Here is an 18,154-nt window from a genome sequence, read left to right as displayed (position 1 = left end):
GATAAAAGTCTGAAACAATTTACCATTTTGCTGAGGCAGATGTTTGAATCATACATACTGTAAGACATACATGTTGAATGAGTCATATGGCTAATGAATATGCTGAGCTAATCTCCCAGCCTCCACAATGACACAAAATGCAGCTTTCCTGTTCTTTATTCACTGCATCTCATGCATTGCAAACTTCAAGGAGAAAATATTTTTTAATTCAGGGGAAGGGTAGTGGGGTTCATCCCACAAGAAATATTCCTGTTAGAAGTTGGTAATGAAAGCAAAAATAAAAATGAAACTGTTTTCAGGAATGGTAGTTCAGCACAAGGAAGCAGAACTTTGGGATGAATCAGAGTAGAATATCATGTAGTTATAAGATCATTAAGAGACTAGAGGAATCATTTACATTTTTCAGTTATACCATTATAGAAAGAACAATTGAATAAACCACTTAAAATTTTGGTCATGTTCTATAGGACTAAGCACAGAACAATTCTTATTGGTCTGGTACCTTAATGGTAGAGAAAGAGCCAGGAATTTGGGGTTCAAATTTTGACTTTATGTGCTGCATCAACTTCTCTGGCACATCTATTTAATGAAAGACTTAGACCTTGGAGTCCTTTTGAACATTATATGCTTAAAGTTACATTATATGCTTAAAGTTATTTTATATGCTTAAAGTATTACAATTCTAACTACTGATGTATGGTATAGAACATTAGACATTCTTATAAAAGAAGCAACCAAACTCAAAAATGTTCAGAGATTATCACCAAAGGAATAAACCTATGAAGAAAGGAAATCTTTCAATAGAGAGTGAAAAGGATTAAAAATATTTGAGAAAATTCACACGCAAAAAATAGATGATGGACATCCGTAAGATATCTATAATAGAACAGATGAAGGTAAGATGTCAAGGAAATTGACAGAAAAGGGAACAATCTGGTAGTATTTGGCTCATTATTATGACTACTGTTCTCTATTAGCACTGCAAGTCACCCTAATAATTTTGTGACACCTTTCCTTTCCTCACTGCCACAGATAGGGTATTGTATAGTACAAGATAAAGTTTCTACTTCTCTTAGCAGCATGCTTCTGACAAGACAGATGTGTCAAAGGCACTAAATTTTGTTAATGATTTCTGACAAGGTTCAAATCAGAGTGGAAGACTTCTCCAAACTTAGACAGAACTACTTATAAATAGGCAAACTTATTCCTAGAGGAACATACTTTATATGCAGGACTATAGACTTATAAAATGATGCATATATATTCTTAAAATATTCTGATTTTAAAATTAATAATCAAGATAATTTGAGTTCATTAAATACAGTATTAGGATAAAAAACCTTTCAATTATATTTTTCTACTCTATCTAGTCTATTCCTCTATTCTTTTCACTTAAAGTTGCCAAAGATTCTTAATGCTCATATTTTACTACATAATTTTCTAAAAACTTAAAAAGTACACATTCAGAAGGCACTGTCATTCTTTTTTCCTAGTACTATTAATCAGCTTCCAACCTTCTCTTTTCTCTTTTACCTCAACTCCCAGAAGAGCAGCCCAGGTTAAACCTCTCATAAGAGGAGGAATGTCGACTCTTGCTTCTTTCCAGATTTGATTTTTTTTATATGGATAAGCCTACAGATTTAAAAAAAAGATATGAAAAATACCTCAAATTACCAGTGCCATCTCTTTAGTCTAGCCAGTCCTCAATATACCAGTGAAAAAGTTGAAGGCGAATTATAATGTTTCTAAGTACCTGAAATTACTTTGGTGTTATTAATACATAAAAGTTAACAGTGAAATAGTTCTCTATCTTCTGTAAATCTCGTATTACACGATCAATGAGAGGAGTTGATCCTACTGCTTTTAGTCATCCCTCTCTATCTTGTGCTCTGCGAGTATTAAGAAAAAGACTCATTCTGAGAATAATATCAGTTTCATACAGGTAAAGTAATATAAGTAAGGCTCTTTCTAAAACAGCTGATGATACAGAAAGTATTAAATAAATATGTTATTATTACAGTTTCTCCTATATCTTTGCATATAAATTTGCCTATCAGTAAATTTGTATGCCATGAGAAATTTCTAGAAGAGAAATATTAGGATAATGGGTATGGATGCTGTAAATGCTCTTGATATGTACCGTCAATTGTTTTACAAAATGTTTCTATCAACTTACACTTATTCCAAAAGAATGAGAGTTCCAATCGTAATATATCTTAATTACTCTGCTAATTTGGTATGTAAGAAAAGGCTATTTTACTTTTTTACATTTCTATTAATAGAAAGGATACATTCTCTAATAGATTTACTGACTAGTTGTATTTCTATTGTGTTCTTTATCTATTTCCCTGTTTAGATAATAGTGCTTTTTTCTTTTGGTTTTTAGGTGTTCTTTAAATAGTAAGGATACTAATATCTAATATGTTGTGCATAGATTCCTGCATCTTATTTACTTTTTAATTTTATATACTATGAACAGGTATCACTCAAAATTAATCAGAAAATATAAGCTATAAGAATTAGTCTTCTCATGACATCAAGATTCCCTAAGAATTATGAATGAATAAAAGATAAGGACTATATAGGGGCACTTATAACACTTTACACTTTAGAATCTCTACCTTTAGCAGCCTGTCAAAGAGAATGATTCTGTTTAGTTGATACTCTGTGTCCCTCTCTCGGATGATTAAAGGGAGAGTGGCAGCTGCAGATAGCTCATTATTGCTGTTTGAATGAGGTAAATTAGACTGACTGTAAAAGAGAAACAAAAGCAGAAAAACTGACAAAAAGTACAAACATTTTAAAAATTAAAATACCATATTTTTGTGTTCTTTTTAGGAAAAACTTTCCAAAGAAAATGTACAAGCTTCTTACCAGAATAACATAAACAGATAGGAAAAATAAACGTAAAAGGAGACGATATACTCACTCATCTTCAAGTAGTGGGTAAAATGCTTCTCCACCAACATCTTTTAATCTCTGTGAATTGAGAAAGAAAATATTTGATACTTAGGATCTGTGCCAGAAATGCTGATCCATATTTAAAAGAAAAAATAACATAAAATTATGAATTTATAAAGGTAAGAAGTATAAAATAGAGTCTAAAATTCATTCCTAACATAAATATGAAAATATGTCATGCCTCTAGTGATTAAATTTATCTGTGAAGATTTGCTTTTTGTTTTTTTGATTTTTTTTACCTCTAGGTACCTTTTGTAAAGATTAGATACCTATTATAAAAGTTTTCCAAACATAAATACTAAATAAAGTGTTCAGAAATACTAAAATTAGTATAAATTTTAACAAATGGATAACTGTTTTAAAATTATATGAAGACTATTTTAAAAGGTACTTTTGAATATATATTCCTTAAAGTCAGATTTTTGTTTTGACATTAATAAAAAAGTAAGACAAAAGTAAGAGGATAATAAAAAGGATTCAAAAGAATTTCTCACATCATACTTTGAATATAAATGATTCAAAGAGCTGATAAATCAACTAACAAAAATCAATTATTTTATTTTTTTCACAAAGTCATTATGATAAATGTTACTCCAAATAATAATATTGCCAGAATTACGCTAAGTCACTTCAATCGTGTCCAACTCTGTGCGACCCCATAGACGGCAGCCCGCCAGGCTCCCCCGTCCCTGGGATTCTCCAGGCAAGAACACTGGAGTGGGTTGCCATTTCCTTCTCCAATGCAAGTGAAAAGTGAAAGTGAAGTCGCTCAGTTGTGTCCAACCCTCAGCGACCCCATGGACTCAGCCTTCCAGGCTCCTCCGTCCATGGGATTTTCCAGGCAAGAGTACTGGAGTGGGGTGCCATTGCCTTCTCCAGAATTATAGATATTCTTTAAAAACAGAAGAAGGCTGTCAGAGTAAAGTCAAATCTTAGATACACTGGAAGCAGGGTGATTAAAGTTAATACCATCCTGTCTGCTGCTCAGTTCAACTTCCAACTGGAAGGCAGAGTATCTGCTCCTCTGGGGACTAACATAGAAGATGGAGCTCTGTGTAGACCTAGCATCGATCTTCTGTTGATTAGCACCTATGCACTCATCGATGGAAGTTGTTCCCAGAATTTTTAAAAGCCAAAAAAAAACCCAGCACTAAGAATCTGATAAACAAGGACTTTATGCCTAGCTTTTCTTTAAAATTAAACATGCACTTCCCATTTTGCTTTGAAGCCTTTAGATATTTCTTTCATGGATTAAAATTCTAGTTGAAAACTAAAATTTTCACAAATTTTACTGTATTATTAACTTACATTTTTTAAGTTTTACGTTCTGAAAGTCATAAACATAGTTAATATCTTTTCTGCTTTTTTTTCTAGCTAAAAATTTAGCATATTAAGGGTTTATAAAAGGCAAAAATTTTTACACAGAAAAGTATAAGGTAAAATTATTATTCATTTCCATATTATTTTAAAAATTAACAACATTAAAATTTTTTCTTAATTATAGAAAAAAGTATTTTAAATTTCAAAAGTGGAATTGTAAGGGAATTGGGAAAATCAAACTAAAGTCTACATTCATTTAACTTGTATTCATATCATTTGTATCATATTTAAATTAAAGAAACAAATTAAGTTATTTAAAAGTAGTTGAAACATATATTTTGAATATATTTTATTTTTTACCATGTAGTATTGCTACTTATTTTATCCACTGTACACAGTCTTTTACTCAAAGGGATGGTATGTTTAGAATATCAAGTGTAATAATCATATATTTTAATTTTCTGTTGCTGGCATTTAAGCAGGTAAGAGATTCTAATATCCTTCTACTGCATAACATTTAAAATATTAAATGAGAGGAAAAGCCTATAAGAGTAATGAAAATGCAGTGACAGAAGACACAAAGCTGTATCTAGAGAGAAAGGAGCTTAGCTGGTACTAAAGGATACTGAGAACTGTGGACTAGGGTTTTAGAGGACAACAGGACAAAGCCTCAGGCACTTAATTAACAGGCAGTCAAACCAGAGGGAGACCCTGCTGCATCCAGGTAAAGAAAGAACTCCGGGTGTATGTGTGCGTGCGTGCCTGGGGAGAGGGTGCTGAACTGCTAGCCTAGAGACAGACAAGGGAAATTACCTATTTTATCTTCAGAGTTGGACACAACTGAGGATGCACATAGATCATTAAAAATAAAAAGGCTAGAAATTTTGGTTTTCAGACCAATACTCCATCAGTGTGGAAGTTATCCTTTCTGCTCTAACAACAAGAAAAAAGCTGAAAAACTGAAAATAATAATCCTTTTTAGAATTATCGGAATCAGGGCAAAATGTTACCCAGAAAACTGGAGCGATGACAAATATAAAGAATCACAACTAAGCTGGAAAAGAAGCCACTGCTGGAGCCTGGTAAAACACTTGAAGGGTAACTGACTGCTGCAGATTTAGCAATTTGAGAGATAAAAACTTGTGGAGGCCCAGACCTAAGGGAAACGGCACACTTCTTGAGTTTTATCCCCATAAGTCCCAACATGTTCTCAGGGTGAAGGTCTAAGAAAAATCCCCTCCTGTCTCTTGCACGAGAAGGGGCAAAATAACCATTCTGAACTACTCCTAGAGTATCCTGTTGTCTTAAGCAAAGGCCTGCTCTTCAGGGAAACTATTTTACCAGAGCCTAAATGATCTGCGGTAAGGGAAATACAAAATTCTAGGTCCTTCTAGTGTTTGATGTGGGGAAGAGTAATACCCAATTACTGCTCTCTCTAGCCTTCCTGTCTCACCTGAAGTAACAGGGAGGGAAGCTGAGAATTCCACAGCCCAGAGACACAGGCTCACTGAAACACTGAGACCCAACGATAGGATTAGCCCTTCAATCTACTTTCCTTCCCCTATCTTATTTCCATATGTAGAGTTTCTGTGAAGGGCAGGGAAGCCTGGCAAGCTGCAATCCCTGGGGTTGCAAAGAGTTGGACACTAAGTGACTGAGCAACAACAAAGTTTCTGTATGATACCGGAGATTTCAGCTGAAAGAACTGCGAGCCTCAGATTCTATGTCTACAGAGAAATTTAAAGACAGTAAGGAAGATAAGAACATTGACATTTGAGGATTTTACTCTGATAAAAAAGCTATACAAATAGTTAACAGCTAGATAAACATGAAATCTTTCACTGAAGATCTCTTTATTACAGTTCTTTTCACCAATATATCATGTTGCACTCTCCCTACCCCCACAATTGTAAGGCATGCTAAAGTATAAAAGGACATTCTGCAGAGACAAAGTACTCTTCAGAACCAGATTCACATATGGCAGAGATTCTGGAATTATCAGACCAGGAATTTAAAATAACTGATTAAGATGCTAAAAGTTATAAGGGAAAAAATGAACCACATGCAAGAAAAGGTAGGTAATATAAGCAGAAAGATGAAAATACTAAGGAATAATCAAAGGATGTAACCTATGTGTGATAGGAATACCCAAGAGGAGAGAGAAGGAAATGGAAGAGATATTTGAAGTAATGACAGAAATTTTAAAATCAGACGTACACCAAATGAAAAATTCTAAGAAGCTCAGAGACCATTAAGCAGGAAAATTTTTTTAAAATCTACACCTAGGTATATCATATTTAAACTGCAAAAACTCAAATAACAAATAGAAAACCTTGACAGAAACTAAAACAGAAGTGAAAGGAACCTTACCTATAGAGGAAAAGGATAATTACATCAGACAGCTCTTCAGAAACCATGCAAGCAAGAGAGTGGGGTGAAATGTTTAAAGTATAAAAGAAAAAAAAAAAATCAAACTAGAATTTTGTACCCAAGAAAATTTTCCTTCAAAAGTAGTAAGAAAGACACACTCTATATTATCTAAAAGAAACACTTTTTAAATATAAAGACATAGATACATTAAAAGTAAAGGAATAAAGATATACCATGAATAACACTAATTAAAAGAAAACTAGGATAGCTACATTAATTTCAAACAAAACTAACTTTAGAGCAAGAAACATCATAAAGCTAAGTGAGATAATTGAGGTATGTCTGTATAGCCAACAAAGACTATGTAAATAAATACATTTTTAAAATCCTCAAATCAATAAAAAAATCATTCAAAAAAACTGGCAAGAGATAAAAACTAGTAATATACTAAAAAGGTAAGCAAATCACAAAAAATATAAAAGGGCTCATAACTGTACAATAATCGGGAAATTGAAAATTAGTATTACAGCAAAATACCATTTTGCACCTTTTAGAATAATAATTTTTTAAGAATTTGATAAGACCATACTGCTACTACTGCTAAGTCACTTCAGTTGTGTCCGACTCTGTGCGACCCCATAGACGGCCTCCCACAGACTCCCGTCCCTGGGATTCTCCAGGCAAGAACACTGCAGTGGGTTGCCATTTCCTTCAATGCATGAAAGTGAAAAAGTGAAAGTGAAGTCGCTCAGTTGTGTCCGACCCTCAGTGACCCCATGGACTGCAGCCTACCAGGCTCCTCCGTCCATGGGATTTTCTAGGCAAGAGTACTGGATGAGACCATATGTTATCACATATATGGAGAAATGAGAACCCTTATCCAATGAGGGTCAAGAGATAAAGTGATAAGATGATTTCTGTGAACAGAAAATATAACAATAGATACTAGACTGATGGCAGGTCGATTTTCCAACAATGCCACTCCTGGGGACGTATGTTAAAGAAATGCTCACATATTTTATGGTACTAGGAAGGAATCTAAGGCTTCATATGTATCAGTAAGGTTTTATTTAAAAAAAAAGAAGCCACTAAGGGAGGGAGGGAAGGAAGAAGGGAGGTAGGGAGGAAAGAAGAAAAAAGGTCTGAAGCAAATTTGCCAAAATACCATTCTTACATTTCTTAGCTGGCATAATGACAGTGTCACAGTGGTGTCATCTAATAGTGAACTTCTATCTCGACCTTGTCCAAAGCTTTCACCATCTTCAAAGAGAAAACTAAAAAGAGATTTAAAAAATGTTATTTTAATGAGCATGGAAATCCAATTTACTGTTTCTTCTAGAAAATAAAATTTACTCTAAATCATAAATCTCTTCATTAAAAGAAATTTTAGACTGAATAAAATCTATAATTGGTGGCTGAAATTTCTCCAAAAAATCTTCATCTTTAAATATATGTTGAGTTTGCAGTGCATGCATGCTCACTGACTCAGTTGTGTCTGACTCTTTGCAACCCCATGGACTGCAGCCTGCTAGGCAACTCTGTCCATGTGTCCAGGGAAGAGAATACTGGAGTGGACTGCCACTTCCTCCTTCAGGGGTTCTTCCTGAGATCGAACCCAAGTCTCCTGCATGCAGATTCTTTACCACTGAGCCACCTGGGAGGCCCCTATAAATACAGCATATAAATGTAAAGCATTTTAGGGATACTAGAATATGATTTACACTGTTCATGCAGGGGCAATGATAAAATTACACTGACAGTATGTAATATGTTCCTAAGGAAATTCATATGGGTAAAAAATGATAAAAGGATGAAGAAAATAAAACGCTAATGATGATAACTTCTCAGGAGAAAGAATACTGAGTAATAAACATATTTAGAATTTTAGAGAATTAATTTTTATATCCTTCAAACCCTTTACTCTTGGAACTGCCATCATCTTATTTCTGATTTTTCTACTTAATTCATCATGTGAACAGTACAACTGAAGTTAATATTTAAGAATCAGTTTAAGAGGGGGGAAAGGTACAGAATTAGTGCTGTACATATGAAGAAAAAAATGATCAGCAGATGGTTTTTATAGTTACCTACAAAGATCAAATCTAGTCCTAAAACCTAAAATTAAAACTTCAAAGCACTAACGGAAAGAGATGTAGGCTCTCATTTTTATGAACGAACATGACAAGCAACAGAACAATTAACAGTTTTGGCTCTTAGCATTGTATTGCCATTTAACTTCCGAGTAATTTACAAGACGGTGTCTAAGACCTTATACAACTCTGGAGTTTTTCAACAGTGCTTTAGTACCATGATGATCTCTAGGATAAGCAATAAGGTCACTGAGTACATTTTAAAATATCTTTAGAAGTAAAAAAAAAAAAAGAAGTTCCTCATAATGGGCATACTAGCCTAGTATATTAACTCTCTTAAATATTACTGTTCTATTTGTACAATTTGTTTTATTGATCACCAACTATTGTGAGATGTTCCATAATAATACCTTTACTTCAAATAGATCATAAAACAAATAATTTATTAAAAATGGTAGTTTAAAAAATAACAAAAGCACTGATAAGAACTCGGTGATTAGAAACTCCTACCAGACATTTCTCCAAAGAAGACACGCAGATGGCCAATAAACACATGAAAAGCTGCTCACACTCGTTTATTAAAGAAATGTAAATCAAAACCATAATAATGTATCACTTCACACCAGTCAGAATGGCTATCAACAAAAAATCTACATACAATAAATGCTGGAGAGCACATGGAGAAAAGGTCAACCTCTTGCACTGCTGGTGGCAATGCAAACTGATATAGCCATTATGGAAAATAGTATGGAGATTCCTTAAAAAAACAGGAATAAATCTACCATATGACCCAGCAATCTCACTCATGGCCATATATCCAGAGAAAACCAGAATTCTAAAAGACACATGTTCATTACAGCAATATTTACAATAGCCAGGAAGGAAGCAACCTAGATGTCCATCAACAGATGAATGGATAAAGAAGTTGTACATTTATACAGTGGGATATTACTTAGCCATAGAAAGGAACAAATTTGAGTCAGTTGTAGCGAAGTGGATGAACCTAGAGCCTCTTATACAGAGTGAAATGTCAGAAAAAGAAGAACAAGTATTGCATATTAATGCATATATATGGAATCTAAAAAAAAATGGTAATAAATGAACCTAGTAGACAATGGACTTGTGGACACAGGGGAAGATGAGGTCAGTTCAGTTCAGTCGCTCAGTTGTGTCTGACTCTTTGCGACCCCATGGGCTGAGGCATGCCAGGTCTCCCTGTCCATCACCAACTCTTGGAGTTTACTTAAACTCATGTCCATTAAGGGGGACAATGAGGGTGGGATGAACTGAAAAAGCAGCATTGTCATATATATATTACCATCTCTAAAACAGTGGGAAGTTGCTAAATAACACAGGGAACCTAGCCTGGTGCTCTGTGATGACCTAGATGGGTGAGACTGGAAGAAGGTAGGGAGCATCAGGAGGACAGGGATATGTATATATATAAAATTATGACTGATTTGTGTTGTTGTTCAGCAGACAGCAACACTAAATTGTAAAGCAATTTTCCACCAATTAAAAAATGTCTACCTACCCAAAGAAAAAACTATCAAATTAAAAAAAATTTATTACTAGATTTCTTTCATTTACAAGAGATGTTTTCTTTCCTTACTTGGGGAGTGTGCAGATAGGTGGTTTGGATCGAATGATTTCCTTGTTCACAAGCTCTTTTTCCAAGTCACCTCCAGCTAAACACCAAAGGTAATACACTTCTTCAATAGATCTTTCTGCCAGGTAATCATTGTTTATATCTATTAATGGAAAATTTAAAAAAATAGCTATCACACTTTCTGTTTTTATTAAAAGGCAACAAGCAATAATAGCTGACATTTTTAAAAAGTAAAAGCTGAAGAACACAGTAAGATTCCCTTTACAATATTCATACTACAAAATGCATAGAGGATTAAATGCAGATATGTATACTGGTTGTGCATCCAGCTTCTTTGAGAAAAAAGTGTGATTTTTATCCTCTATATCAGAGATATATATACATAGGTATATATATATATGGAAGATATACACACACGCACATACACACACATATACATTAGATATATCAAGCCCTGCAGGAAAGAAATAAGGGCAAAAAAAATAAAGCACTTGAGTATGCAACCAGCACACCCTGTCCCATCCTTTGTCTTGAGACAATTTGTGCCTCTTTTAAAAGTCTTGATGTCTCACAGAGGCTTCGCTTCCATTGTACTATGTTCATATTGACCTTCAGGTTTTGTTTGGCCACTCCACACAGCATGTGGGACCTTAGTTCCCCAACCAGGGATTGAACCCATCCCCCCTACATAGGAAGTGCAGCATGTTAACCACTTGGACTGCCAACAAAGTCTTGGATCTTCATTTATAACAGTAACTGTGTGACTGAATGTCTATTTACCCCTCCAGTTGGCACAAATGATGCTTGAAGATACAGTGTATGGAACATAGTAGAAAGTCAATAAGTATTTGACCAAATGAATGTTTAGTAAGTATTTCCTACCATGATTATGTCATGATAATTTTTTATATAAATGTAATTTACTGGTGTCCCTAAAAAACACATTTTGAGAGCTGTAATTTTCAGAGAGGAATGAAAAGAGAAAAGGTGGTATTCTTTAACAAACATGGAATATAATAATAATGGACTTATCAATAATATGATTTTTAAATAATTTATAATAAATTTTATGAAATCTATATAAATATTGAGGTAACAGAAATTCCACTGGAAACCAGAAGATCTGATTATTAGGACCCGGGTTTACATAATAAGAAAAATTTTTTTGTTTGATGCCACTTCCTTTCTTTGATTCTTAAAGTCCTTGCTCCAAAGTAATTTAAATTTAAAGGATTAAAATGTTAGATTATATTTTAACCACTTCCAAAATTACTTCTTAATTCTCAGATAAGTATCCAAAAAGCCTCACTAGTATAAATATATATTGTTGACAAATTCAAAACTGAAACTAGGATGAGGGTACTTCCTTTAAAAACATGGCTTTTATTCTTAGTATTCTTTATCATTACCTTTACACAACTGACTGATATCTTCTGGCAAAGTCAAATCAGCACATCTCAGAGAAGAAGAAAACAGGCTGGCAGGTTTGATAAAGGGAGTGTATAAGGGTAACACTTCTCTGAACACATTGTCCTGCATTAATTCATCTGGGGTTGGCCTTAAGAAACACATTTAAAATATAGCACATGAATTAAAGTCATTAAAATGTTCCTAGAATAACGGCACACCTATAAGGAAATAATTAAAAGTCATAAACACCTCATAACATACAAAATAACAAAGCTCTCCTTATTAGAGTCTATATAGACACCTTTAAAAAAGAATCAAGTGATTACAAGTAAATACTGACTTTTTTTACCTCTTTTGTGCTTTTTGTATTTTATGACTTATCAAATATTATTACATATGAGCATCTCCATTTTTTACTTTCAGCTTGACCATCATAAACTTGCTTAGCTGAATATCTTAATTAAATAATAAAATTATAAACTAATACTATCTTCTGATTTTCTTCGTACTCTCTTAATGTGGTATCAGTTCAGTCAGTTCAGTCGCTCAGTTGTGTCCGACTCTTTGTGACCCCACGAACCGCAGCATGCCAGGCCTCCTTGTCCATCCCCAACTCCTGAAGTTCACCCAAACTCATCTCCATTGAGTTGGTGATACCATCCAACCATCTCATCCTCTGTTTTCCCCTTCCCCTCCTGCCATCAATCTTTTCCAGCATCAGGGTCTTTTCAAATGAGTCAGTTCTTCGCATCAGGTGGCCAAAGTATTGGAGTTTCAGCTTCAGCATCAGTCCTTCCAATGAACACCCAGTACTGATTTCCTTTAGGATGGACTGGTTCGATCTCCTTGCAGTCCAAGGAACTCTGAAGAGTCTTCTCCAACACCACAGTTCAAAAGCATCAATTCTTTGGCGATAGGCTTTCTTTATAGGCCAACTCTCACATCCATACATGACCACTGGAAAAAACATAACCTTGACTAGATGGACCTTTGTTGATGAAGTAATGTCTCTGCTTTTTAATATGCTGTCTAGGTTTGTCATAACTTTCCTTCCAAGGAGTAAGTGTTTTTTAATTTCATGGCTGCAGTCACCATCTGCAGTGATTTTGGAGGCCCCCAAAATAAAGTCTGTCACTGTTTCCACTGTTTCCCCATCTATTTCCCATGATGTGATGGGTCCAGATGCCATGATCTTCGTTTTCTGAATGTTGAGTTTTAATCCAGCTTTTTCACTCTCCTCTTTCACTTTCAACAAGAGGCTCTTTAGTTCTTCTTTGCTTTCTGCCACAAGGGTGGTGTCATCTGCCTATCTGAGGTTATCAGTATTTCTCCCAGCAATCTTGATTCCAGCTTGTGCTTCTTCTAGTCCAGCATTTCTCATGATGTACTCTGCATAGAAGTTAAATAAGCAGGGTGACAATATACAGCCTTGACGTACTCCTTTTCCTCTTTGGAACCAGTCTGTTGTTCCATGTCCAGTTCTAACTGTTGCATCCTGACCTGCATACAAATTTCTCAAGAAGCAAGTCAGGTGGTCTGGTATTTCCATCTCTTTAAGAATTTTCCACAGTTTGTTGTGGTTCCCACAGTCAAAGGCTTTGGCATAGTATATAAAGCAGAAATAGATATTTTTCTGGAACTCTCTTGCTTTTTCAATGATTCAGCGAATCTGGGCAATTTAATCTCTGGTTCCTCTGCCTTTTCTAAAACCAGTTTGAGCATCTGGAAGGTCACAGTTCACGATTGCTGAAGCCTGGTTTGGAGAATTTCGAGCATTATTTTACTTGCGTGTGAGATGAGTACAATTGTGTGCGAGTTTGAGCATTCTTTGGCATTACCTTTCTTTGGGACTGGAATGAAAACTGACCTCTTACAGTCCTGTTGCCACTGCTGAGTTTTCCAAATTTGCTGGCATACTGAGTGCAGCACTTTCACAGCATCATCTTTCAGGATTTGATATAGCTCAACTGGAATTCCATCACCTCCACTAGCTTTGTTCATAGTGATGCTTCCTAAGACCCACTTGACATCACATTCCAGGATGTCTGGCTCTAGGTGAATGATCACACCATCATGATTCCCTGGATAGTGAAGATATTTTTTGTACAGTTCTGCTGTGTATTCTTGCCATCTCTTCATAATATCTTCTGCTTCTGTTATGTCCATACCATTTCTGTCCTTTATTGAGCCCATCTTTGCATGAAATGTTCCCTTGGTATCTCTAATTTTCTTGACGAGATCTCTAGTCTTTCCCATTCTACTGTTTTCTCTGTTTCTTTGCATTGATCGCTGAGGAAGGTTTTCTTATCTCTCCTTGATATTCTTTGGAACTCTGTATTCAGATGCTTATATCTTTCCTTTTCTCCTTTGCTTTTCCCTTCTCTTCTTTTCATAGTTATTTGTAAGGCCTCCCCAGACAGCCATTTTGCTCTTTTGCATTTCTTTTTCTTGGGGATGGTCTTGCTCCCTGTCTCCTGTACAATGTCACAAATCTCCATCCATAGTTCATCAGGCACTCTACCAGATCTAGACCCTTAAATCTATTTCTCACTTCCACTGTATAATCATAAGGGATTTGATTTAGGTCATACCTGAATGGTATAGCAGTTTTCCCCACTTTCTTCAACTTAAGTCTGAATTTGGCAATAAGGAGTTCATGATCTGAGCCACAGTCAGCTACCTGTCTTGTTTTTGCTGACTGTATAGAGCTTGTCCATCTTTGGCTGCAAAGAATGTAATCAGTCTGATTTCGGTGTTGACTATCTGGTGATGTCCACGTGTAGAGTCTTCTCTTGTGTTGTTGGAAGGGGGTGTTTGCTATGACCAGTGCGTTCTCTTGGCAAAACTCTATTAGCCTTCGCCCCCTGCTTCATTTTGTACTTCAAGGTGAAATCTGCCTGTTACTCCAGGTGTTTCTTGACTTCCTACTTTTGCATTCCAGTCCCCTATAATGAAAAGGACATCTTTCTGGGTGTTAGTTCTAAAAGGTATGGTAGGTCTTCATAGAACCATTCTTTTTCAGCTTCTTCAGCGTTACCTGTCAGGGCATAGACTTGGATTACCCTGATATTGAATGGTTTGCCTTGGAAATGAACAGAGATCATTCTGTTGTTTTTGAGATTGCATCCAAGTACTGCATTTTGGAATCTTTTGTTGACTATGATGGCTACTCCATTTCTTCTAAGGGATGTGTGCCCACAGTAGTAGATATAATCGTCATCTGAGATAAATTCATGTGGTATATTTACCCAAAACTATGCTTTTAATACTATTCCTCTCATTCGAACATGTCTTGATAAAGATGTTTTCATAAAGATAAATTAGAATATATTATTTTCAAATATTACATACTTACAGAGTTTAGGGACAAATGAATGGGTAACAGTGACATCATCAAATGAAAATAATAAAATTTCTAAGAAATACTTTTACATTATCAGCAATTATTAGCTTAGCTCACCATGTAAGTTTTTTTCTATAATACTTATTTGCCAATAAATTTTTGTTCTCATTTTTCTCATATCACTGTATCTAGGCATATCTACCTTCCATAGTTTAGCTAATTTTCAAACTGAAGGTTCGGAAATGAACTACTGGCTGATTTTGGTATATGTCAGCTTTCTGATCATGTTTTATTTTTTTCTTCTCTTATGACCATACATTAAAGCCAAAACTAACAGTTCTGATATTAATATCAATCATACATTACTACATATATTAATATTATTTGATCCATTAGTATTAAAAAATTAAGTACTTATATGTTAAGATCTCAGTTTTAATCCCAAACTCTTGATATCAACCTCTTGGAAGGGTGGAAGGTGAGGCACTTCTTTAAAAGATCTATCACAGTTTCTGGAAGCTCCTGGTAAACAGAGAGAGAAAGTAATTATTTTAAGCAATCCACTTAAAAATTTATATTACTTATATCGTTTTCTACTCTAAGTTTGACTTTTTTGGAAAGCCTTTGCTTTAAAATAGCTTGCTACTGGATCCCAAGTATGCAAAATAAATTTTCAATAACAGATTAATGACAAACCTTTATAATGTCCAGACAACCATGCTCCTCAGCCAAAACTATTATAGTGTCATCTACACAGTCTATAAAAGAGGAAAATTACATGAATTAAACCTGCTTTTACAACCTACCAGACTGAGAGTTAAACTTTATTAACATTATTTTAAATTGTATAATGTAATTTTGGAACTTGGAATATTAAAAAGCTTGAGACTTTGTCAAGTTTCCTTATATGTTTTAATAAATAAAAAAAGGCTTTATTTTTATGATTATAAGACTGCTTTTATTAAATACAATTGAAGATTGTGCATACATTTTTTCTGGTCTTTAAAGTATAAGGTTTAGCTGATAGACACCATTTATAGATCTCTAAGACTTCTTAATAGCCATATTACCAATCTTTGAAATTAAAGTGATAAAATTATAAAATTTTATACAATTTTATTTACAATTCATTGTTATTTAATATTCACTAATATTATTCTACACACATCCATATTTGTAGACCCTATTAACCTGGACACCAATCTGACACTCTTTTATACAAAGCGCTCTATCACTGTTTTTCTCTCCTTTTTTTACCATACATCCTTAACTTATTCTGGATTAAAAAAATTTTTATAAATGTGAATCACTAGTATTTGGATTATACACATGTGAAACATATGAGCTTGTTAGAAGGAAAAATAAACATTCTTCCTCAGTCATATAATTCACTAAACAGAAAGCTCAAAAGTTATAGTACATTGACGGTAACTGCTACAGAGAAGTACAATTTTATAATTTCATATTTTGATTCAAAAGTTAGTTTGGTTGGCTAGATCATAAAGCTAAGATTATATCCAAGGACAATAAATAAGGAAAAGCTCTAGTACCTCAAGGGTGCTTAAACTGCCCTGTTAATGCTTATCACTGATCATTGGAAAGCTGAAGAAAGTGAAGCCTTTTCAGTGTAGTCACTATTTTGAAGAACACATTCTCTATGTGCATAATTACTCTCACTAAAGATTATATTTACAACTGAAAGATAATCAATTGTGAGACACTTACCCAGTGTAAGCAAAAATTTTAGTCTTTCAGAAATATCCAAACTCTGAAATAATTTTCTTCCCTACATAAAAGATAAAAGAAATTCTTATTAACATTCACATATTCTTCCCAGGGAGGTTTTATTTTTCATTTTTGAAAATGATTTTTCAATTATCTCTATTTCTCTTCAGAGGTTTTATTAGCTTTTTTTGAATTGGCTCCTCTAAAGAAAAATCATTGGTGACACACATTTTTTTAATGTTGCATAATGCTTACCATTTAAACATTCTGTATATCTAAGAATCATTACATTGTAGTTCGATCTCAAGCATTCTTCATTTTTGAGACCCACAGATATCTGGTTGTCTAGAGGGACTCCAGGAGTCTTATTTGATTAAGAGACCAAAATGTGTTTTTACCCTTTCATCTGCCCAACTAATTCTTACTTATATATCATGATCCAGGTAATGTTGTCTCCATTAAGAAATATTCCACAACACTCCTTCCTCTTCTCAAAATGACTTAAAATAACCATCTTTGTATTTTCCATAGTAGCTGGTATATCCCTTTATTTTAAGATACATATGTTATATTTTAGTTGTTTCCTTATTAATTGGCTTCAGAGGGCTCCTTGAAAAAGAGTCTTGAATTAAGCACAACTTCAGTGATTATGTGTTGAGCAACTATTGTGTGTTAAGCTGGACTTTCCACAACGAGTTATATACTATGGGTAATTACTTGACCACTTTAAACCTCACTTTCCTCATTTATAAATTGGAATGTTAACTATACACGCCATGTAGGTTGCAGTGAAGGTTATATGATGTATACAAAACTGCTTAGCATTTTCTGAATAAAGAAAATGCTTCAGAAATTTTGGCTATTATTATGTTTCTATTATTATAAACAAAGTAAACTTGTATGATCATTTAAAAAGACTTAGAAGGAGAAGGTTTAAGAATACAGCTTGGTCTTTGTGCAGCAAAAGAGGCTCTGATTTTCTTTTTTTTAATAGAGAAGAAAAAACTTTCTTAAAGTCTTTTGAAATTAGAACTACAGGTGGAGAGATCATTGAAAACAAGCTGCCCCTCCTCTCTCTTACACTACTGTCAATATTAATCTTCTAGACCTAAATGTTAAGGCCAGATACCATAAAACTCTTATAGAAAAACACAAGCAGAACACTCTCTGACATAAATTAAAGCAAGATCTTTTTTGATCTACCTCCTGGAGTAATGAAAAGAGAAACAAAAATAAACAAAAGGGACCTAATTAAACTTAAAAGCTTTTGGAGAGCAAAGGAAATCATAAGCAAAATGAAAAAAACCCACAGGAGAGAAAATATTT

At 34.2% G+C, this 18,154-nt stretch overlaps 1 protein-coding gene across 4 annotated transcripts in view; it reads right to left on the bottom strand.

Moving 5' to 3' along the window:
* Positions 1 to 18,154, bottom strand: part of TBCK (TBC1 domain containing kinase) — a 218,594-nt gene that overhangs the window by 139,439 nt on the left and 61,001 nt on the right. For 2 of the 4 annotated variants that reach the window (XM_052641924.1, XM_052641927.1), the window contains exons 7-15: positions 16,829 to 16,889; positions 15,800 to 15,861; positions 15,564 to 15,625; positions 11,760 to 11,908; positions 10,354 to 10,492; positions 7,826 to 7,925; positions 2,930 to 2,979; positions 2,622 to 2,751; positions 1,534 to 1,632 (exon numbers count right to left, since the gene is read on the bottom strand). In XM_052641924.1, the coding sequence (XP_052497884.1) occupies positions 1,534 to 1,632; positions 2,622 to 2,751; positions 2,930 to 2,979; positions 7,826 to 7,925; positions 10,354 to 10,492; positions 11,760 to 11,908; positions 15,564 to 15,625; positions 15,800 to 15,861; positions 16,829 to 16,889 (852 nt within the window). The remainder of the gene's footprint in view (positions 1 to 1,533; positions 1,633 to 2,621; positions 2,752 to 2,929; positions 2,980 to 7,825; positions 7,926 to 10,353; positions 10,493 to 11,759; positions 11,909 to 15,563; positions 15,626 to 15,799; positions 15,862 to 16,828; positions 16,890 to 18,154) is intronic. The other 2 variants (XM_052641925.1, XM_052641928.1) reach the window with 2 other exon arrangements.

Source organism: Budorcas taxicolor, chromosome 6 (assembly GCF_023091745.1).
Source record: "Budorcas taxicolor isolate Tak-1 chromosome 6, Takin1.1, whole genome shotgun sequence".
Taxonomy (NCBI): Eukaryota; Metazoa; Chordata; class Mammalia; order Artiodactyla; family Bovidae; genus Budorcas; species Budorcas taxicolor.
Note: the sequence above shows the minus strand (reverse complement) of the source record. Positions and strands in the feature narration are given on the sequence as shown.